At 41.8% G+C, this 24384-nt stretch overlaps 1 protein-coding gene across 12 annotated transcripts in view; it reads right to left on the minus strand.

Moving 5' to 3' along the window:
- The window catches only part of TENM4 (teneurin transmembrane protein 4), an 892306-nt gene that overhangs the window by 236397 nt on the left and 631525 nt on the right, over positions 1-24384 (minus strand). For 9 of the 12 annotated variants that reach the window (XM_067466483.1, XM_067466482.1, XM_067466480.1 and 6 more), the window contains 2 exons: positions 11254-11424; positions 1828-2045 (listed from right to left, as the gene is read on the minus strand). In XM_067466483.1, coding sequence (XP_067322584.1) covers positions 1828-2045; positions 11254-11424 — 389 coding nt within the window. The remainder of the gene's footprint in view (positions 1-1827; positions 2046-11253; positions 11425-24384) is intronic. The other 3 variants (XM_067466479.1, XM_067466486.1, XM_067466484.1) reach the window with 1 other exon arrangement.

Here is a 24384-nt window from a genome sequence, read left to right on the forward strand (position 1 = left end):
ACTTGCGTGCCTGAATCAGGTTTGGTAATTCCAAGCTAATGAAATCTGTTACAAGCAATGGAATTTTGTGAAAATTAGTAATATTTTATTTTCCATTCAGTGCATTAATTGACATTTGGGTCTGAACTCCCTGCAACCAAATGTTCTGCAATGCTGAAAAAATAGATACACGTGGAAGGGTGCTAATGTGAGAATTATAGATTTGGGCACAAAGCCTCTCACTACCAGGAAGTTCTTCCTAATTCTTAGGTAGAATCTCTTTTCTTGGAGTTTCAATCCATTACTCTGCATCCTAGCTTCCAGAGCATCATAAAACAAGTCTGCTCCATCTCCAGTGTGATATCTTTTCAAATATTTATACATGGCTTATCATGTACTCTCTTAACTTTATCTTCTCCAGGCTCCCTAAGCCACTCTCCACAGGACAGGTACAGGCAGTTCCTGGGTTACTAACATCCACTTACAAATGACTCATAGTAAAGAATGGAAGTTAGTAAGAGAAATCTACCCCTTGGAAGGGAAATGCACTTCTGAAATGGCTTCATTGGCTTCAAACTACAGGAAAGGAGATTCCACCGGAACATTAGGAAGACCTTCCTAACTGTGAGAGCTGTTCAGCAGTGGAACTCCCTGTCTTGGAATGGAGTGGAGGCTCCTTCTTTGGAGGCTTTTAAGCAGAGGTTGGATGGCCATCTGTAGGGGGTGCCCTGAATGCAATTTTCCTGCTTCTTGCCAGGGGGTTGGACTGGATGGCCCATGAGGTCTCTTCCAACTCAATGATTCTATGAAAGAGTTATCATGGGGAAAGGTCTATCCACTGAAGCTTTCCCACCAATCCTTGCCATATTTTTTTTTCCAAAATCCAATAGTCACAGGAATAGAAAGTAGGGTGAAATCTTCTGAACAGGAGCACAGACAGCAAAACAACCACCACAGGAGTGTTAACCCTTCCCTGTGCTTGCTGCCTGTCTATCTATCTATCTATCTATCTATCTATCTATCTATCCACATATACATACATATATCTACACACACACATGTACGCATGTGCACGTGCGCAGCTGGAGTTACGGTTAAAAAATATACCTTTTCTGACTTACAGACAAATTCAACTTAACAAAACTACAGAACCTTTCTGTTGTTATGAATGCATAACGATAGAAAGTTGAAATATTCCTTCTCCCCAATTTCCACCCCAAAACTGCTCAACCTTGAATTATATGTTTGGAGGATGTGAAGCAACTCCTACAGCCAGCTAATTTGTGGGGATGAGCATGGAAGAAAGGGCCTTCTCAGTGGACTCATCTCTTGAATTTCATACCTGAAGCCTCCTGTGTTTTTGCCTTTGGGGAATAGATCAAGATAAGACTGGTGAACACTTAGTCCTCCAGATGAATGACTGTTTCCATCACATTTCACATGTTTAGGGTAATTAAGTCTGATGTGAACTAGAGTTCGAAAATGTACTATGGACGGCAGTCCCCCAATGTTGTCCGAACTATTCCTAAGACAGAGCTTTGCTAAGCACACCCCTTGTTAAATTGTTTCTGCTCTGATTTTTTTTGGCTTTTGCCTAAAACAACATTTTGGATTATATTTTGTTTTTTATTTTGTATGTCTTCAATTAAAAAGAAAGTAGCAAATGATTGGTCAAACACTTAACACGCTTTCATCTATGTTCCTGAGAGTCAAATGTTGCTTCAAGTCAAAGAAGTGGTCAACAATTTGAATATGATCCCCATTCCAGAGATACCAGGAGGTATAGTCTTTCTCCAGATGCTTCTCTGAACTTCACGTTTAGGAGGAATGCACCATGAGAAACCTTACCTGTGTATGTGAAGGCGGGAGGCCTTTTCTGCCATAGATCCCAACCAGAGCAGACTTTCCTAATGAAACGTTGAACTTCAGATGCACTGGGTGGTCAATGAACACCTGAGATCTCCAAAAGATTCCAGGAGGGATCTTCTGTGTAGTTCGCCTGCCAACGTCAATCTCTCCAGTGTCTATAAAACTGTCTTCTGGAAAGAAACTACTGGGTTTTCCTGCTGAGATACCGGAAAAGGAAGAAAAAGAAAAAAAAGAAAGTCTTGGATTAGGTTGCTACTTGCTACATTGGTGCTGCCAATCATAACAGCATAGGAAATTTATCATATTCCCACTCAGAAGCTTGAAAATATCACCTTTTTTTGGATTTTTACTACAACCTACCAGGCTGGTTATGGGGCCTTCCCAAGCTTGACTTGTGTCCACATTGATAACAAAGCCACAAGGTCAAAGGGATAGTTTAGTTTAGATATATGCCAATAAATGCAGATTGCTGAATGCAAGGACAGGGTTGCTTAGAAGAGCTTTCTGCTTCAAGGAAACATCTAGCAAATTTCAAGGGAAGGATATAATTGCTCTAATTTAGATTTATGCTATTTATCAAGGTAATGCTGGCCCACTTTTTAGTACGGATACACGTAAACCATTAGTTGAGATGGTTTTCTGAAGCTGGGCTGTTCCTCTTAGTATTGGATGCTAACTTGGCATCTGAAGAAATTTCCCACACAATAAATAGGCCAAGGATGGGGATCATGTGGCCCTCCACAATGGCCTGGGCTATAAATACCTTCAGTCCTCATCATCAAAGTAATTGACTAAAAATGCTGGGAGCTGAAGTCTGATAATATTTTGAGGGCCAGATAATCTCCAAAAATCCAGTTGGTTGAATCTGGGAGCTAAAGTTATCACTAGATTAATCAGTAACAACATGAGAAACAAAGTTAGCTTTCAGTCATAAACTTAGACTACTCATCCATGAGACTTAGTGTTGCCTATACAGGTTGTGTATCCCTTATCTGAAAGTCTTGGGAAGTATTTTGGATTTTTTGGGTGATTTTGGAATACCTGTTTTTGCACATACATGCATCATGAAATATTTTCAAGATGGGTCCCAAGTGTAAACAGAAAATTAATGGATGTTTCATATACATCTTATACACAAACCTGAAGATACTGTTGTAGACATTTTTTTAAAGAAAAGATGTGTGTGAAAAAGATGTGTGTACATTAGAGCATCAGGATGAAAAGATGTTACTATCTCAGGAGTCCATGTAGACCAGTGGTTCTCAACCTGTGGGTCCCCAGATGTTTTGGCCTTCAACTCCCAGAAATCCTAACAGCTGGTAAACTGTCTGGGATTTCTGGGAGTTGTAGGCCAAAACACCTGGGGACCCACAGGTTGAGAACCACTGATGTAGACGTTTTTGGATTTTAGAGCATTATGGACTTCCAAATAAGGGATGCTCAATCTGTACTGAGTAGCCATCTAGGGTCTCAGGCAAAGATATTTTCTGGTTCATGTCTTTAGATGTTTCACCCAAAGTATTGAAGACTACATCTATACTGGAGAATTAATATAGTCTGAAACCACTTTAACTGTCATGGCTCAATGCCATGGAGTCATGGGAGCTGCATTTTGACAAGGTCTTTAGGCTTCTCTTCCCAAGAATTAGTGTCTCACCAAACTACAATTCACATGCTTCCATAGCATAACATTCCTATGCAGTTCAAGTCATGTCAAACAGCATTAATTCGATAGTGTGGGTTCACCCAATGAAATTTAAAAGCAAAGTATCACAACGGGAAGAGGTGACCAAAAAGGACTGGAATCAATGCAGTAGAATGGAAGGAAAAAGGAAGAGGGGCCAACCAAGGGCAAGATAGATGGGTGTTATCCTTGAAGTGACTGGCTTGACCTTGAAGGAGCTGGGGGTGGTGACTGCCGACAGGGAGCTCTGGTGTGGCTGGGCCATGAGGTCACGAAGAGTTGGAAATGACTGAACGAATAAACAAAACAATGCAGTAGCCAGATAAGCTCTTAATATCCTGACCTTTTTCCTGCTGGCTTTCCAGCTATAATATTTTTTTCCAATGTGACTGTGTATTTAAAATTCTGAGGGAATATACAAAGGGGAGTGATAGTTTTGCCATGTCAACTTGCTCCCTGAACTGAGGTACACGTTATTATAATAAAGCAACTTTCAGCAGTAAAAGGCACAATGAAAGCCATGAGCCATGAGGTCAGGTATTGCTTATTCTGAGAAATAAAGATCTGCCACCCTTCTCATCTTGCTGGGCCATTAATGGAGGCTCTGGCGTGTTTAACCAAAAGAGTGGCATGGAACAGAAAAACAAATTAAAATAAAATAGATGGAACCCTTGGGAAGACACGCCAAATTAACTGTCAGAAGTTACAAGACTTTTTGCGAGGACTTTGTCGTCTTCCTTTCTTTAATTTAAAATAAAAGGTATTTCGGGAATAAGGCATTAAAATACCTTTTCCAGCCCTTGCCTTTTTTACACAGTCCAATTCCCTGACAATGCATGTTTAGTGGCAAGATCATGATTGGTAGCACATTCTTGCAGCCGTAAAATAAAATATTTTTTACTATTCTAGACAGTAAAAGTCTACTTAAAACGTTAAGTGATTCCATCTGTTATCAAGTCAGCATAAACTCCCCCAGCGGGCTCATCAGGTTGGATGCTTTGGTGTGACTTTATTTAAAGCAAGTGTGTGGTATTTGTGCATCTCCGAAGGAGGAAGATGGTTTCCAGATTATAACTGTGATTCCGGATAATCACTGGCAATTAAGAAAGGACTGGGTACATGGCAGCTGCGTTGGAAACATCCTGTGGTTGAAGCGTGCACCCTGAATCCTGCTAACATGATAAATATGCTCTAGGAACCCCAAAATAGTAATCTTTTCAAATTTATTATTCAGTTAGTAAATACCATCTAGATGGATTTTGTTGGAGGATTTTCAGTTATTTAGGTCCAACTTGGCATTGTTGTCTACTTGGACGTTATAACCTGGCTATCTCCATGATGTTTCCCCACTTCACATTGGGTTAATCCAGTTTGTCCTTGCATTAGTACAGTGGTTCTCAACCTGTGGGTCCCCAGATGTTTTGGCCTTCAACTCCCAGAAATCCTAACAGCTGGGAATTCTGGGAGTTGTAGGCCAAAACACATGGGGAGCCACAGGTTGAGAACTACTGTATTAGTAGAAGTTAAGGGATGCCTGGAGTTTGCTTGAAACTTTGGAATATTGTCACAGCTTCATGGGCAGCAAGATTGGTTTTGATTTGGACAGGTCTGTTGTCTACATGAGGCACTGTCACCATCCTCTTTTCCCTGTGCTCTTCACTGCAGGGGAAAGTGGAGGGGAAGTGGGGTGATAGGGCCTGTATTGTCTGCAACAGAGCTCCATATGGCTATTATGGGCATCTGGAGCTGAGCATCATTAGAAGTTCCCGAACAACTATGAAGCCAGTGGAGAGATCGCCCCCCTCTGTTTTCCTGCTCATGTGGGCACTACTGATGTTGGCATGGATAGTCCACAATGGCTAGAAGCATACATGAAGCTCTACAGTTGGTTGGGAGTGTCAACAGCAACATGGATGGTGAGGTGTGGTCCAGTAGAGCTGATGTGGTGTTAGCCCAGTTGGACTGTGTAGATTCTGACCCACCATGATTTCAGGAGGGTATATCTAGTGCCTCTGGGGACAGGCTGGAGCATTTCTGCCCTGGATTTACTGACCAGTATAGACCCAGCCTTGGTGATTGAAAAGGCACATCCCAGCACTTGCTTTCACATCCTTCTCAGTTACAACATCCAGGAGGACAGCAATGACAGAGGGATCCAGGGGCCTTTTCACACTACGCTATTACAGTGATATGGTTCTACTTTCTCATAGCAATGTGAAAATACAATTGCTACCAAGATGATGTGAAAAGCAATCCTATGGAACTGAGGGATTTGCTGTATTTTTTAATTTCCAGGTGGGGTGTACTTAAATATCTTGGAAAAGAGGGCTGGATAGCCATCTGGCAGGGGTGATTTGAATGCAATATTCCTGTTTCTTGGCAGGGGGTTGGACTGGATGGCCCATGAGGTCTCTTCCAACTCTTTGATTCTATGATTCTATGACCACATTATGAGTCAAAACGCTCAGACAATGAAGTCACAGCCCTGTGTTTACAGGACCAGAGCAGAGCATTAAAACAGCATGACTTGGGAGTTTTTTCATTCAAAGTCAAAGTCAACTTGAGGGCAGATATCCACAACTTGGAATCATCATCCAGAGAGCTCTAGTTTAGTGCTTCTCAACCTGTGGGACCCCAGGTGTTTTGGCCTACAGCTTCCAGAAATCCCAGCCAGTTTACCAGCTGTTAGGATTTCTGGGAGCTGAAGGCCAAAATATCTTGGGACCCACAGGTTGAGAAGCACTGTTGTAGTACCTTACCAGACTACAAGTTCCAGGATTCCATATGGCGGGCCATGGGAGTTAAGGAGTGCTATAGCTGTGTAAAATGGAAGGGCCTAAGATATAATAATTGTAAGCATGCAAGTTTTACCCAGATGCTGGTCATTAATTATCCTTTTTTTTGTTTAAGAGAAAAGTACATAATCAAGTAATGGCTGTGCAATTCTTGCATGAAATCAACAATCTGGATTTTTAAAGTTCCAGTTTGGGCATTTGAATAATCTGATGAATGACCTTTTATGGGCTAAGAACAGGAGATGTTTGCTTTTATTAACTCCCTTTGATGTTTCTATGGTTTTCTATAATGTTGGCTACAGAATCTATTCCTTCTAGTTTCAGTTCCCAGGGAAACCTCGTTTCTAATAAAACTGTAATGCATTAGCAAGTTAAATATCTTCCAGCAGTGTTAGTCTGCTTAAATGGTTAGGGTGGTCATTCTGGCCCTCTCATCTGTTACAAGCTTGGACCATCTTTGTAAAGTTTCCTCCTCTCCCTCCACTTGGAGAGAGCAAATATTCTTGCCAGTAATACAGTGTTCCCTCGCTACTTTGCGGTTCGCTTTTAGCGGACTCGCTGTTTTGCGGGTTTTTGAAAATATTAATATAAAATATAAAATATTTATGTCCAGTGGAGGTCAGGGACCCTGGATGTAAGGCAGCCTGAGGTGTGGTGGGGAAGGCCTGCCTCCCTGACCTGCTGCTGGCCGTGTGGCTCTGGGGACTCTACTGGGTCTGCAGTGGCCAGGGAGGCAGGCAGGTGCCCTTGGGATGAGCCAGGAGGTGGGTTAGGAAGTGCAGGTAAGAAAATAATATATAAAATAATATAAATATTAAAATTAATATAGCATTCCTACTTCATGGATTTTCACTTATTGCGGGTGGTCCTGGAACGGAACCCCCGTGATAATTTATTATTATTTATTTACAGCATTTATATTCCGCCCTTCTCACCCGCAGGGGACTCAGGGCGGATTACAGTGTACACATATATGGCAAACATTCAATGCCAATTTTGACATACAACATGTACAGACATACACAGAGGCTATTTAACTTTTTCTGGCCACCAGGGGAGCTGTCGCTTTCATCGTCCATCTGCGACACTTTTTTTTTTTTTTGGCTGGAGTGCTTTGCTGGAGTCTTTTTTGTGGCCTCATAAATTAGTTAATTTAGCCTCCCCACAGTTTAAGGTGGTACCTAATTTTTCTACTTGACAGATGCAACTGTCTTTCGGGTTGCAAAGGTCGACAACAGGCTACACAACTGGTTGGAAACCCACTCCAATCCGGGCTGGCTTCAAACTCATGACCTCTTGGTCAGAGTGATCTTAAGGCAGCTGACACTCAGCCAGCTGCGCCACAATCCCGGTGTGAAATACACAATGGAAATACAGTGAGGGAACACTGTATTTCCATACTTTCTCCATGCTTGATCATATACTGGATAGTCTTTTAAAAACAAGACAGTATCATGAACAACTAAATATATGAAATCAAATGAAAATATGGTAGCCTTGATTGAAACATCAGTGTTTGTTTACCATGAGTAGAAGGTATCTAGGACAGGACAATAACTGTGGCTGATAGAGAGAGAGAGAGACTCTCTGGATTTTAACACAAATCACAGTCCTTACAGAAAAAAAAATCAAAGCTAGAATACTTGGGAGTGGATTGTATGCAGAAGTAGGAAGGCATCTTGTAGAGCCAAATGAAAGCTATTTTAAATATGCATGCTGAGCCAACTTATTGCTGAGTCCTTTGCTTTCCAAGTATGATGCATATTGAAAATCTGGAGATGATTTTGATTCAGTTGGTATTTAACTCAAAAACACATTGTTTGCATCAGCAAAACACCTTTCTTTTAGATGGGGGGAAAATACTCTTTTCCTACTGAGAGCCAAATCCTGACTCGCTACCAAGGTGGGTAGTGATCGGGTTTTGAAAAAGTCAAGACTTCACCTCCTCCAGGTATTTCTGCCATGGATTTACTCATTAGATGTTATCTCGTAGTCTGTCAAGCTGTCAATGTTTTTTCCCTGAGTGAAGGCTGGTTTCGTGTCGGACTGAACAGCTTACGAGTTCCAGTAAGTGACAATGCCTCTTGGCATCTCCGGAAAGCCGGAAACGCTACACAAGACACGGGCCCTTCTTAAGACAATTAAGAAGGGAAAGAGACAGCATCTAGACATTAAATTGACATTCCCAAGCAATCTTACCTAAAACTAAACAATCCCTCCTTTCTGCTTACAAATAAAATATTTTGCATTGAGGTCTAACAATCCAACAAGATTTAACTAATTTGCATATCAGATATGTCTGCATGTTATAATTTCTCGGATTTTATGAGAAAAGGAGGGGCTCAATGTCTTGTTATTCTATAAAGTTATTCTATCCACATTTTATGAACTGGACATTTTTGAAATATCTGGTTTCCTGAGCGTCTTCCTCGATTTTCAATTCCTGAAACTCCAGGGTTAAAGCCAAATATAATCAATTGGGACCAGTAAAAATTGTGGGTCTGATGCTAGCTCATACGAATATCAGTATCACTTATTATTTATTTACTAGCCATCCCCTACCACGCATTGCTGTGGCCCACATGGGGGTTCTGTATGGGAGGTTTGGCCCAATTCTATTGTTGGTGGTATTCAGAATGCTCTGTGATTGTAGGTGAACTATACATCCCAGTAACTACAACTCCCAAATGTCAAGATTCTATTTTCCCCCAAACTCCACCAGTGTTCACATTTGGACATAGTGAGTATTCTTGTAGAGTTTGGTCCAGATCCATCTTTTTTTGAGTCCACAGTGATCTGGATGTAGGTGAACTACAACTCCAAAGCCAAAGGACACTGCACTCTAAACCCTTCCAGTATTTCCATTGGTCATGGGCGAACTGTGTGCCAAGTTTGGTTCAGTTCCATCGTTGGTGGGGTTCAGAATGCTCTTTGATTGATTGAACTATAAATCCCAGCAACTATAACTCCCAAATGACAAAATCATTTTTTTGAGTGAAGGACATACATTGGGTTGTTAGGTGTCTTGTGTCCAAATTTGGTGTCAGTTCGTCCAGTGGTTTTTGAGTTCTGTTAATCCCACAAACGAACATTACGTTTCTATTTATATAGATTAATTTGCGATATTTGTATACCACCCTTCTCAACCCCGAAAGGGACTCAGGGAGGTTCACATTGGGTTTACCCTCTATATCTCTACAGCTGGACCATCCCGTATACTTAATTTTCAGAAGCAGATAAGATGCAAGCACGAAAACTTGGCCTTAAGTCGTAGGGCAGAAAGAAATTAACATTCATCATTTTACATATAGTAAAGTTTTTAAGCTAAAGTTGGAGTGATGAAAGCTGGAGGATCTAGCAAATTCCTGCAGAAGAAACTTCTCTAGTGATTCCTGAGTTATTTAGAGTGGCCCCTTGATAAACCAGGAGCAAAAATCAGGTAATTGGATGGCGTTTGGTCATTTCCAAGCTTTCAGGTAACTGTAGTCTGGTCAGGAATATATTCCCACAGATATGGAGATCTAATAATTGTGTTATGAGGTTAGTCCTCCAATAGTGAGAAAGCTGAACAAGCAAACATTATCAGTGTATAGTTGAAGGCTTTCATGGCTGGAATCACTGGGTTGTTGTAGGTTTTTTTGGGCTGTATGGCCATGTTCTAGAAGCATTCTCTCCTGATGTTTCGTCTGCATCTATGGCAGGCATCCTCAGAGGTTGTGAGGACCTTACAACCTCTGAAGATGCCTGTCATAGATGCAGGCAAAATGTTGTTGCGCAGAAGCTGGTTTTAGCCAGGTCCAATGAAATAGACACACAGGCAAGAGGGAAAAAAAGGAACAGAAAAACTTTACTCTTATCAGCAGAGGCAAAACATAAACTTAATAATATAATAATAATAATTTATTTGTACCCCGCTACCATCTCCCCAAGGGACTCGGTGCGGCTTACATGAAGCCAAGCCCACAATACATCAGTAAAAACAATAACAACAGTAATACAAAATAATAAAATAAAACTCATAACAGAAAATAAGCAGTAAACATTAACAATAACACAACAACATTTAAAAACCTATGGCTGGGCCAAATGTAATAATTAAAATTTTAAAATAACGCTGAGTATGACAAGGTGAAATATAACTAGGATAGAATAATAATAAACTTGCAGTGTTGCATACAAAATCAAACAGTGCAACAAACTTACATAGTCCTTGTAAGTAACACAGGATAAAGCTTCTTCATCTTCATTCACATGAGAGAGCAAAACATAAATCTTGAGTAAATAGCTATTCCACCATAGCAAAGAGCATCGCTTCAGGGCAGCATATTGCTTCTCCAAACTGTATTCTAAAATCCATACAGTTAAAATCCATACAGTTATAGCCAAACATGCTGGCTGACCTACATTACCAGCTGCACATAATAATTAACATTATAAGGTTTTCCTTAACACACACACACACTTGATCCTGCTACGACTTACTGTAACAAATGTCAGGAGAGAATGCTTCTAGAACATGGCCATATAGCCCAAAAAACCTACAACAACCCAAACATTATCAGCATCCTGTAATCCTGTGAAAGAAGGAAATTGGTTGCAACATTTTAAAAAGAGCATAACATTTAATAGAGGAAATGATGGGAGGAGTATTCTGGTGGAGAAATATCCTTCTTCAATTGGAAAGAGATATTTCACTTAATGGATGGTTCCAGAAGGATTGTGGACTAGCACTTAACACTGAAAATGGGAGAGAGGCAAACGAGGATGGACAGCTATTGACTCTAGAATATGATGAAGCGGGAAAAGTTCTGAGATGTGGTGGTGGAACTGGTGGGAAACAAAGAGCGATGAAGCTATGAGGGTGGATGTCTGGAATTCAGAAGCAGACACAAAGGACTCAAAACAAGGACAACACACCAACCATACCTTCGCCGGCTCCTTTGCCTTTCCTGTCAGGTAACTCTAACCCCGTGCCCCCTGAGGAATATAAGGAGACGTCCGTTGGCACTGGCCAACTGCTGGCTGTGTCTTCCGTGATCTCATACATCTGCCCTTCCATCGGCTGCAGGTGCCAGTTTAGGCCAAACAGGTGCATGGCTGTGGTGAGCAATGAGAAAAGTCATCTTTTTAAGGAGGGGTTGCTTTTGCGGCCAAGGAGAAACTTGAAATTTAAAAAATGGGCTCTCGCTTGATGCCCATGCTCTGAAGCTAGCGATGGGTCCCCTATCCAAAAGATTTACAGTGGCATATTTTGACCATGGGACTTTCATTGTAACCTATGCTGAACCCAGTGTCTATACATAAAACGTTTTCACTCGAACCCCAATACAAGCCATGCAGATCATGTACGGCCAGTTTTCCAAAAGCTTGGGAGTGATCCTAGACTCATCGTTGAACCTGGAACCCCAGGTCTCAGCAGTGGCTAGGGGAGCTTTTGCACAATTAAAACTTGTGCACCAGCTGTGCCCATACCTTGGGATATCTGACTGGGCCACAGAGGTCCACACGCTTGTTACAACCATGAATAGACTACTGCAACACACTCTATGTGGGGCTGCCTTTGAAGACTGCCCAGAAACTTCAACTATTCCAACAGTCGGCAGCCAGGTTGCTCACTGGAGCAGAGTATAGGAAGCACACAACCCCTTTGTTACACCACCTCCACTGCTTGCCGGTCTGCTTCCGAGCACAATTCAAAGTGCTGGTTTTAACCTTTAAAGCCCTAAACGGTTCTGGCCTAGTTTACCTGTCCGAACGTATCTCCTGTTATGAACCATCACGAAATCTAAGATCATGCTTGCTGTGAGGCCACCCTTCAGAGGTGAGAAGGGCAGGTTATAAATTTATTTATTATTTATTTATTTACAGTATTTATATACTGCTTTTCTCACCCCTAGGGGGACTCAGTGGTTCTGAATAAATGCAGGAAATAGATAGATAGATAGATAGAAGTGCTGCTTCTAGATCCACTATAAGAAAACACATAGAATCATAGAGTTGGAACAGACCTCATGGGCCATCCAGTCCAACCCCCTGCCAAGAAGCAGGAAAATTGCATTCAAAGCACCCCCCCCCCCCCCCCCGGTAGATGGAGATCCAGCCTCTGTTTAAAAACCTCCAAAGAAGGAGCCTCCACCACACTCCAGGGCAGAGAGTTCCACTGCTGAACAGCTCTCACAGTCAGGAAGTTCTTCCTAATGTTCAGATGGAATCTCCTTTCTTGTAGTTTGAAGCCATTGCTCCATTGCATCCTAGTCTCCAGGGCAGCAAAAACAAGCTTGCTCCCTCCTCCCTTTGACTTCCTCTCACGTATTCATACATGGTTATCATGTCTCCTCTCAGCCTTCTTCAGGCTAAACATGCCCAGCTCTTTAAGCCTCTCCTTATAGGGCTTGTTCTCTATGATTCTACTGGTGACCACATCGCTGGGCACCCTGTTGTGACCTCACCAGAAGTGGCTCCAACAAAGCTTTGCTGGAAAGCAGCTTCTGGCTGGTGAAACAGTGGCAGCAGGCCCTTGGAGGAGAGAGCACTAGTGCCGACACACTAACCGCTTAGCTGGCTATCTCAATTGCAAAAAGGGTTTGGGTTGCTCCCATGCTTTGTCCAGGGTGGGTTTGGAGTAGATTACTCCAGGTTATTTTGCAGCCAAAATTTCCAATGCCTTGGGTAAAAGAACATGTCCTTCCTAACACAACACAACCAGGAGCATCATCAATGGATATATATCTCCCTATCCCCATTAATGGACTGTGTTAGAACAAACATGGGAAGTTCAGTAGCAGAGGCTATTACAAACGGTTTTTGGCTTCTTAAGAAGGTTATAAGAGCAGAGGACTTGTTTAGGTAAATAAATATTCTGAATGAACACATACAGACCTCGGTCAGGTTTGCTGAGCTAAGATGGACACATAGCACGTACTAGAGAATCGTTGGATGTGAAGGACCCCTCTCTCTCTTATTTACTGATTTTCTTCTGCAAAGTTTTCACATGTAGATTTATGAATAGTAGGGGTAAAATTCAACATCCCACTCTACCAATTCTCTCATCTTGGATTACACTAATAGAACAATAACCCTCTGGTTGCTTTCTAACACATCTATTTCCATCCTAAACCAGCCAAGAGTGACATTCGTTAGCATTGGTTATGGGTATTTAAAATCCTCATTCGTAAAGATCTTTTGACAGTACACAGTTATACTATCTTTGATTGCTAGGGCTGCATCCTATCCAATCCTGGGATTTGTAGTTTGCCAAGGTGCTAGAGCTCTGTAGCAAAGTAATCTAAATACATTAAAAATCCTGGGATTCCGTTGCATGGAAACATGGCAGTTAGATCAAAGTGCTATAATCGTTGAGTATGAAATAAAGCCTTGTTTTCCTCCACAATCATTTTTTAATTTGCATAATTATCCAAATCCACAGTAGACACAATTAATTTATTTAACAGACTTATGTTACTTATACTTGCTTGAATTTAAATGAGGCATTCTCCCCCTTCCTGCCGATCCTTTCGGATTTGATGGAAAGAGAGTCACACTGTGGCAAGAATGACACTACTTCAGGCATGGGCAAACTTGGGCCCTCCGGGTGTTTTGGACTTCAACTCCCACAATTCCTAACAGCCGGTAGGCTGTTAGGAATTGTGGGAGTTGGAGTCCAAAACACCCGGAGGGCCCAAATTTGTCACCCGGAGGGCCCAAGTTTGAACCAGCTGGTAGGCTGTTAGGAATTGTGGGAGTTGGAGTCCAAAACACCCGGAGGGCCCAAGTTTGCCCATGCCTGAACTAGTACCATAATTCAGGGTACTAATTCAGGCAGTGGGTCTACACTGACCATATAATACTGTTCCAAATTGCATTATATGGTAGTATAGATCCAACCATAGTGCTACTTGTTCATTAACAATGCCACATTGGGAGGGAAATGAAACTAGAGCTAATCTGCATCACCCATTTCCCCTTTTCCCCATATGCATATCCCATTCTCACTTTTCCTCCTTGCATACTTTCCTTGACACAGATTAGAGCCTATCAGAAATCTCAGGAATCCCTTGTTTTTAATTTGTAAAGAGCTCTCCAAACCTACATCCGCCCAAATGCTGCCAATCATTCTGCCCACAGACACCAGTGTTTTATTACTGATGAAACAAGGCTGCTCTAGAATAAAGAAGTGTTTTGATTGCCACAAAATGGCTAGTCACCCAAGGAAAGTATTATTTGCTTTGAGTATATGACTGATGATGTTCAACTGTGTTTCCCTACAAAGTATATCTCAATTACTTCTTGGAGCTTCTTGGTCCACAAAGGAGATGATGGAAGGCAAATATTCCATTCACATAAAGCAGTGGTTCCCAACCTGTGCTCCGTGGACCACCAGTGGTCCGCTAGAACTAAAATATGGTTTGCAGCCTTACCGTTACAACACCATTGCAACACCCCTCGGACCACACCCCCTTCCAAGGAGGCGAGAGAAAGCTGTTAGGGACAATTTCTTGGGTCTTGTGATGTACTTTTTGTATTTTTTTTTCAGCCTCAGCCTCCTCTCCTTTTATTTTACATGAACATTAACAAAATCCACGGATAATAACACAGCCTTAACACCCCCCCCCCCCAAATATTCCATTATTAAATATGGTTTTCTGTGGGTGAGCAAATGGTGACAACTGGATGACATGTTATGCATCAGAAACTGATGTGGTCTCCGTCGCAACTCAGGGTAGTTTTAACCTTGCTTCAAGACATCACCACACACCAAGGCTGTAGATTTTGTAGTTTATTGAGAAAAAGCAAAATCAAAACAGAGAAATAGAAATGCAAAAGTTCCATAGACAAAACAGAGTCTTAAATGTAAAGGCATAGTTTCCAAGATCCAAAATCAATACCATGAAGCACAATTCCTTAGCAATGGTCAAGCAAGAGTCCAAGGTAAACAGGAACAAACAGGAACAAGATCCAAGTCTCAAGAAGCCAGAGGCATGCTGCCAAAAGCCAAGGCAAATCCACAGAAGTTAACATGGGAAGAGTAACGTTGGGCTGACAAGGATTGCCTGTCGGCTGCATCATTAAATAAGTTTTCCAAACATAAAAGCATTGTGTTGACCTTTGGCTTCATGCTTGCTGGCCAAATGTGAACTTCTGCGAACTCTTAATGGTAAATGCTCTTGTCTAGTCATTACTTCTGTCTTATCATCAAGGCTAAGCAACTCATTATCTCCGGCCAGCTGGGCCTCATCAGTCTGGGAACCGAAAGGATCCACGTGAACTGGTGGAGTTGTTTCACTATCTTTATCTATAGGTACATTCTTTTCCACGGGGAACAGGCTTGCTGTTTCTCCTTCAGAAGCCACACTATTAGCCCCATCTGTAACATGTACAGAAATCTGTAACACATCACCCTCCTCGTCATCCTGCAAAAAGACAGGCTCAGAAGACCCAGCAGGCCAAGAAAGTTCAGACTTAGAGTCAGACTCAGACTGAGTCACGACGGTCTATCCAATACAATTTTCTGAATCATTGCCCCAAATAATCAAACTGAATCCAAAGTTGACCAAAAACTGATTCATAACCCTTTTGGTACTAATGTCCCTGGTCAAAAAAAGGTTGAGAACCACTGACATAAAGCAATTATGGAATGAGCCTTCCATTTCCGCTGACTCTAGGCCAATGATATAGCAATCAGACTAGCAAGGTTCATTATTGTGGTGATTCAGTAATATAAGAACTTCAAGGTCAGATAAAAAGATTAATATCTCCCACATCAGGTGTCACCACAGTTCCAGAAAAACAACTCAGTTGCCTGTGCTTCCCCTTCCCAAGTGGTCTTCAAGCTCCCACTTTATAAGTATGGTATCAGAAGACAGCATGCTGTACCTGCCCTTGTGCCATTATAATAACATAGATGTAGACTCTGAATCCATTCCCATCAAGCGACATGGGGAAAAAATGATACCATCGTGGCAACATAGTCACAAAGTATCAGATACAGGTAGATCCAGAGACCAAGGATTATCACATCAGCTTTGTTGTCTTGTTGCAATCAAGTTGCTTAAGCAAATGAAAACACAATTTTTGCAAATATCTCCCACACTTTGCCACACTTGTGCAATACTGGCACCAGGGTGGAGCAAATCCACAATGAAGTCTTACACATAGCCTTGCTTCTCAATTACATTTGTCCATTCTAGTACATGTGCATTGCAATTTTTTTCTATTGTGCCACAACTGAAGTTTTGGCATTCTCCTAAGACCTTCATCTGCTTTGTAGTATAGGGATTACAGGGAGAGGACATTATCACACAAGGAAAAATGGAGAAATACAATGATATTGGATTCACTAAGGCCCCTTCCACACAGCTGTATAAAATCCACATTGAACTGGATTATATGGCAGTGTGGACTCAGATAATCCAGTTCAAAGCAAATAATGTAGATTATCTGCCTTGATATTCTGGATTATAAGGCTTTGTGGAAGGGCCCTAAGAGGTTCTTCCTGTCAAGGAAAAGAGACAATCTAAAATCTATTCCAAAACCATGTTCTGTTAATAAGATAACAGCTAAAACACCCAAATAAGATACAAATGATAAGTGTAGGAAACAGTTCTTGTTCATTACTGTGGGTTTATGTTTATTTGGTAGACTTTTTAATTGTTATTGTTGCTCTGTTCCTGCTGCTGAATGATTTTGTAAGTATTCTATATAACATTGGTTTAATTGCTTGTTTACAGTGGAACCCTGGGCTACTAACCCCAAGTTTACCTGGCACTGTGTCATTAAATAAATGGCCCAGTTCAATTCAAATCACAATCCATGCATGCAATTTGCTTCTGGTGTGAGAGAATTGGCCATCTGCAAGGACATTGCACATTGATGTTTTACCACCCTTGTGGGAGGCTTCTCTCATGTCCCCACATGGGGAGTTGGAGCTGACAGAGGGAGCTCATCCATGCTCTCTCCGGATTCGAACCTGCGACTTATCAGTCTTCAGTCCTGCCAGCACAAGGGTTTAACCCACTGGGGGCTCCAGAAGTGACTTGCAGTTTCTCAAGTCTCTCCTGACACGAAAACAAAACAAAACAAAAACAGTGGGTTGTTGTAGGTTTATTCAAGCTATATGGCCATGTTCTAGAGGCATTCTCTCCTGACGTTTCGCCTGCATCTATGGCAAGCATCCTCAGAGGTAGTGAGGTCTGTTGGAACTAGGAAAAGGGGTTTATATATCTGTGGAATGACCAGGGTGGGGCAAAGGACTCTTGTCTGCTGGAGCTAGGTGTGAATGTTTCAACTGACCATCTTGATTAGCATTTGACGGCCTGGCAGTGCCTGGGGGAATCTTTTGTTGAGGGGGTGATTAGATGTCCCTGATTGTTTTCCCTCTGTTGTTTTGCTGTTGTAATTTTAGAGGTTTTTAATACTGGTAGCCAGATCTTGTTCATTTTCATGGTTTCCTCCTTTCTGTTGAAATTGTCCACATGCTTCTTGTGGATTTCAATGGCTTCTCTGTGTAGTCTGACAAGGTGGTTGTTGGAGTGGTCCAGCATTTCTGTGTTCTCAAATAATATGCTGTGTCCAGGTTGGTTCATCAGGTGCTCTGCTATGGCTGACTTCTCTGGCTGAAGTAGTTTGCAGTGCCTTTCATGTTTCTTGATTCGTGTTTGGGTGCTGCGTTTGGTGGTCAGTTGAAACATTCACACCTAGCTCCAGCAGACAAGAGTCCTTTGTCCCACCCTGGACATTCCACAGATATATAAACCCATTTTCCTAGTTCCAACAGACCTCACTACCTCTGAGGATGCTTGCCATAGATGCAGGCGAAACGTCAGGAGAGAATGCCTCTAGAACATGGCCATATAGTCACACAAAAAACTACAACAACCTATGAAAGCCTTCGACAATACAAAACAAAAACAGTTCATACATGAACCCCAAAACAAAATGAGTAATCAAGACATTTCGTGGGTGAGGAGTACTTTTCATCTTATTTCTCCTTTCCTTAAATGAAGGAAGAACTAATTTAAGTTTTCTCCTAATCAGGTCAAGTGTTTATGGTTCAAATTTGGAAACCACAGATGAAAATCCCAACTGGATTTCTCAAAACCAACGTTTGGGCGTTTTGCACATTGCCTGTCCCTGTGCAGTATAGATAAATTCCATCAAATAGCATGTACCTAAAATCCAGGCATCATAAAACTGTACACTGCATGGTATATGCAGAGGAATAAGTTTGTATGATTAGCTATCGCCTATGAAAAGCTAAAAAGGAAAACCAAAACAGCTTCCTGTATCATTTCTCTCTCTTCCCCATCGTAAACATTTCATCTTTAATCATGATCCAAATTTCCCTTTGGGCTCTCCGCCGTTCTCCGATTTGCCATTCCCTCCACTCAAAATGGCATTTCCTGATGAAGGGAGCACATGTACCCAACCTTCCCCCCCAATTTTGCACCGCACACGCTCCAGGAAAGTGTACAGTGGCATTAGCATCAAGTCTACTCAACATAATTAGGAGCAGAAAAACCGAAAAAAAGAACCACTCCTAAGACTGCAGTTTTGTTTATAACAACATGCCAGACTTTGTCAAGGATTTCTAGAAAGAAGCTGGGGAGAGAAGGTCAAAGCTACACAATTTCACGATGGGACCAGAGTTTTTTGAACTTGCTTCACAAGGAAAAACAAACTTGGAAGTGAATGATTTTTTTCTATATACTTATCCCAAATCTAACTTTCCTAATCTCACGTTGGATCACAGAAAGTCATTTTTTACACTACTAAACCTCAGAAGCCCAGCAAACCAACATTCAGAGATAGTTAACTAGTTCAGTTCACTCCTCGGCTTCAGAGGTTTGGCTCTTCAGACGCCTCAAAGAAAGTGGGCAAAGTATTGGCTGGTGCAATATTTGTCAGTTCAGAAAAGATGACCAAACATAGTTAGTTAAAAAACATAGTTTGCATGCTTTCTTCAAAAACATGGTTTCTGATTCTGGTCTGTTGCTGTCAAATGGTGGTGACAGTTGTCTATCCAAGGGCAACATGTTTGCTTAAATAAGGAACCAACAGTTGACATGTTACTTTGAACATTTGTACAGTTGGATAGATCCTACACTACAACTGTTGACATACCATAGTAAAGGTTTCCCCCTGACATTAAGTCCAGTCGTGTCCGATTCTGGGGTGTGGTGCTCTTCTCCATTTCTAAGCCAAAGAGCCAGCATTTTCCGTAGACATGTCCAAGGTCATGTGGCCAGCATGACTACATGGAGCGCTGTTATCTTCCCGTCGGAGCGGTATCTATTGAGCGCTGTTTATATGGCATATCATACAAATGGATGATTTTGGACACAGTTTAATTGGTTACCATTGTCAGCAACAACAACATTTTAAATAGGTTCAAAGACCCTTATTGCACTGTAGGTTGAACAGATTAAGCTACGTTGTCTTTGCATGAGTCTAGGCCCAAGGATTGGCCTCCTATGCTTCCATATTTACCCAGACCACTCTATATTAAGGTATAGGTTAAAGTTTTCACCTGATGTTAAGTCTAGTCATGTCCGGCTCCAGGGTTGGTGTTCATCTCCATTTCTAAGGCAATGAGCCGGCGTTGTCCGTAGACACGTCTAAGGTCATGTAGCCAGCATGACTACATGGAGCGCTGTTACCTTCCCGTCAGAGCGGTATCTATTGAGTGTTGTTTATATGACATATCATACAAATGGATAATATTGGCCACAGTTTAATTGGTTACAATTGTCAGTAACAACAACATTTTTAAATGGCCCAAAAACCTTTATTGCACTGTAGGTTGAACAGATTGAGCTACGTTGTCTCTGCATGAGTCTAGGCCCAAGGATTGGCCTCCTATGCTTCCACATTTACCTATACAGATCTATATTAAGGTATAGGTTACGGTTTTCCCCTGACATTAAGTCTAGTCATGTCTGACTCTGGGGTTGGTGCTCATCTCCATTTCTAAGCCAAAGACCTGGCGTTGTCCATAGACACCTCCAAGGTCATGTAGCCAGCGTGACTGCATGGAGCACCGTTTGTATGACATATCATACAAATGGATAATATGGGCCACAGTTTAATTGGTTACCATTTTCAGCAACAACAACATTTTAAAATGGTTCAAAGACCCTTATTGCACTGTAGGTTGAACAGATTAAGCTACGTTGTCTTTGCGTGAGTCCAGGCCCAAGGATTGGCCTCTTATACTTCCACATTTACCCATACAGATCTATATTAAGGTATAGGTTAAGGTTTCCCCCTAACATTAAGTCTAGTCATATCTGACTCGGGTTGGTGCTCATCTTAATTTCTAAGCCAAAGAGCCGACGCTGTCCATAGACACGTCCAAGGTCATGTAGCCAGCATGTCTGCATGGAGCGCCATTTGTATGACATATCATAAAAATGGATAATATTGGACACAGTTTAATTGGTTACCATTGTCAGCAACAGCAACATTTCAAAATGGTCCAAAAACCTTTATTGCACTGTAGGTTGAACAGACTGAGCTACATTGTCTTTGCATGAGTCTAGGCCCAAGAATTGGCCTCCTATGCTTCCACATTTACCCATACCGCTCTATATTAAGGTTACAGTTTTCCCCTGGCATTAAGTCTAGTCATGTCCGACTCTGGGGTTGGTGCTCATCTCCATTTCTAAGACAAAGAGCCGGTGCTGTCCGTATACACCTCCAAGGTCATGTGGCCAGCATGACTGCATGGAGTGCTGTTACCTTCCCACAGGAGCGGTAGATTTGCAGTTTGAAAACATGCAAATCTACTCACATTTGCAAGTTTTCAAACTGCTAGGTTGGCAGAAGCTGGGGATAACAGCAAGAGCTCACTCTGCTCTCCAGATTTGAACCTGTGACCTTTCGGTCAGCACGTTCAGCAGCTCAGCGGTTTAACCCACTGCACTACCAGGGGCTCCATATTAAGGTATAGATTCTGGTTATTTTAGACATCTGCGTAAAAGAAAAAGCGTCCTTCTCCCAGAATCCTCCCATCAGAACAGTTGTGTAGGTGCTGTAGCCTTAAAAAGAGTAATTTTCCCAAGCTCTACTTCTCTGTGCCTGCGTTGTGTGATTTGCTTTGCCTACGCTCCACGCAATTAATGGAACTCATTTCATTTCTCCTGCGTTCCTTTCCAGCCCCAGTTCCTGCAGAAGTTTTAAAACAAAATTATAATGCTGTTTCAACTGTATTTATTTTTATGCAAAGTGCATCCATTGCCACCTTATGAAGAGGAAATGGTGTTTTGTCACTGCAGTTATTATTATAATGCGCACAATCCACCACATTCACTCCTGCAAGGGAGTGTGTTAATAACCAATCCCTCTGATTATCCCTGATGGAATGCTAATGCCCCTCATCTTTCACTTTAGTAACTAGTCTCTTCCTTTTTTATTTATTTTGAAGGCAAGATCATTATCTTTTAATACCAGAAAATCCTCACAGTGTTTTGCGTTTCTACTTTTCGACTGTTGCTTGGATGCCAGGCTTCTCCCTTCCTTTGTCTTTTTATAGAATCTTCCATACGATTTGAGATCCAGTTTGTGAATCTCTCAAAAGCGATCATGTCCAATTGTAAAGCTTTGTTTAATCAAAGCATGTGTTAATTAACTGATTGATATTTTACAGTTTTTAATCATTATGTGCCCTCACATTACCTTATGGAAGAGGGAAATTCCAACCCCCCCCCCCAACCCAGCATTTCTCAAACTGGGGGTTGCGACCCCTGGGGGGGGGGGTCACAAGGGTGTGTCAGAGGGGCTGCCAATAACCATCAGAAAACACAGGATTTTCTGTTAGCCATGGGGGTTCTGTGTGGGAAGTTTGGCCTAATTCTATCATTGGTGGATGTCCTGTCGCGCGCTGGGTCTGTAAAGAATTTCCTTTAGAACAGGACGTGCAACCTTTGCCCAGCGGGAAGCCAGGAGGCCCAATGAGAAGTTCTCAGAGGTTTTCCACCACAAATGATCTTTAGATGGCTTGTGAAGTATAACAAAGTCTTTTATTAATGAACAATCAAACAGAAACTTCTCTTGTCTTCAGTAAAGCTAAACAAATGCTTCCAAGCTTTATGTAACTGGTGACTTCCTAATCTTGCCCACAAAGGACAGGCAACTGTCTTCAATAACTTCTTCTTTACTTTAAATGAAAATCCCGCTTTTAACTTCTCCCAGGTTGACTGTAATCTAACCCTTACTGATGTGGGCTCCGCTACCGGGTCGAACTGCTTCTCGAACGCCGAGTGGACCTACCAGTAAAGGTTTAGATATTCTCCAGCTGGAGTTCTTTGGTCTTTAGGGCTGTTTTTCTGGAAATCTTTGGAGACTCTTAAGACTGTTTTACCACGGAAAGTCTTGGGTGCTCTTAAGACTGTTTTCCCCCCGGAAAGTCTTAAAATTTGAAGCTTTTGTACAGGGGAAGCTTGCACACATCCTGTACATTAGCTTTCCTTGCTGAGACTAACTAAAATGGCTCCCTTCCTTTTCCAATTGCCCTGAGCAAGGGGTGGAACCAAAACTTAACCATGATGGACAGGTCACTTGCCCTACGACTGCAACCAAAGGAAGCCACCTATCTGCAGAGTCCCTGAAACCCAGGGCTGTAAGCAAACATTTAATACAAAGCAAATAAATTTGGAGCTCCTGGTACAGCCGTACCAGCACAGTGGAGCTCGGAATGCTCTTTTATTGTAGGTAAACTATAAATCCCACCAACGACAACTCCCAAATGTCAATGTCTATTTCCCCCAAACTCCACCAGTGTTCACATTTGGGTATATTGAGTATTTCTGCCAATTTTGGTCCAGATCCATCATTGTTTGAGTTCACAGTGCTCTCTAGATATAGGTGAACTACAACTCCCAAACTCAACGTCAATGCCCACCAAATCCTTCCAGTCTTTTCTATTGGTCATGGGAGTTCTGTGTGCCAAGTTTGGTTCAATTCCATGCACTTTGATTGTAGGTGAACTATAAATCCCAGCAACTACAACTCCCAAATGACAAAATCACCCCCAACCCCACCAGTATTCAAATTTGAGAGTATTGGGTATTTGTGCCAAATTTTCTTCTTGCAGCAGCTGAGGGTGTGATCTATTGTTTCACCTGCTTCCTTGCAGAGTCTACACTTGGGATCTGTTGTCGACTTTTCAATTCTGTCTTTGATGGCAATGGTTCGAATGGCTTGTTCTTGGGCTGCCAGAATCAGGCCCTCCTTTGTCTCCTTTTTCAAAGTTCCATTTGTGAGCCACAGCCATGTTTTTTTCTTTGTCAATTAGGCTCTCAATTTTCCCCAGGAACTATTATTATTATTATTATTATTATTATTATTATTATTATTGACACAAAAGCACAGTATGTCACAGTAAATGAGATCTATATGCTGGAGTTCGTATCACAAAATAATAATAATCTATATAAATAAATATGTAATGTTCGTTTGTGGGATTAACAGAACTCAAAAACCACTGGACGAATTGACACCAAATTTGGACACAAGACACCTAACAACCCAATGTATGTCCTTCACTCAAAAAATTGATTTTGTCATTTGGGAATTGTAGTTTCTGGGATTTATAGTTCACCTACAATCAAAGAGAAGTCTGAACCCCACCAACGATGGAATTGAACCAAACTTGGCACACAGTTCTCCCATGACCAACAGAAAATACTGGAAGGGTTTGGTGGGCATTGACCTTGAGTTTGGGAGTTGTAGTACACCTACATCCAGAGAGCACTGTGGACTCAAACAATGATGGATCTGGACCTAACTTGGCACGGATATTCCATATGCCCAACTAGGAACGCAGAGGGAGCTTGGGGAAATAGACCTTGACATTTGGGAGTTGTAGTTATTGGGATTTATAGTTCACCTACACTCAGAGAGCATTCTGAATCCCATGAATGATAGAATTGGGGCAAACTTCCCACACAGAACCCCTATGACCAATAGAAAATACTTAAGGCCATCCAGTCCAACTCCCTTCACCAGGGCAAGAAAATGTAAACAAATACAATTTACCCACAATCATAAAGAAATTACATA

Source organism: Anolis sagrei, chromosome 3, assembly GCF_037176765.1.
Source record: "Anolis sagrei isolate rAnoSag1 chromosome 3, rAnoSag1.mat, whole genome shotgun sequence".
Taxonomy (NCBI): domain Eukaryota; kingdom Metazoa; phylum Chordata; class Lepidosauria; order Squamata; family Dactyloidae; genus Anolis; species Anolis sagrei.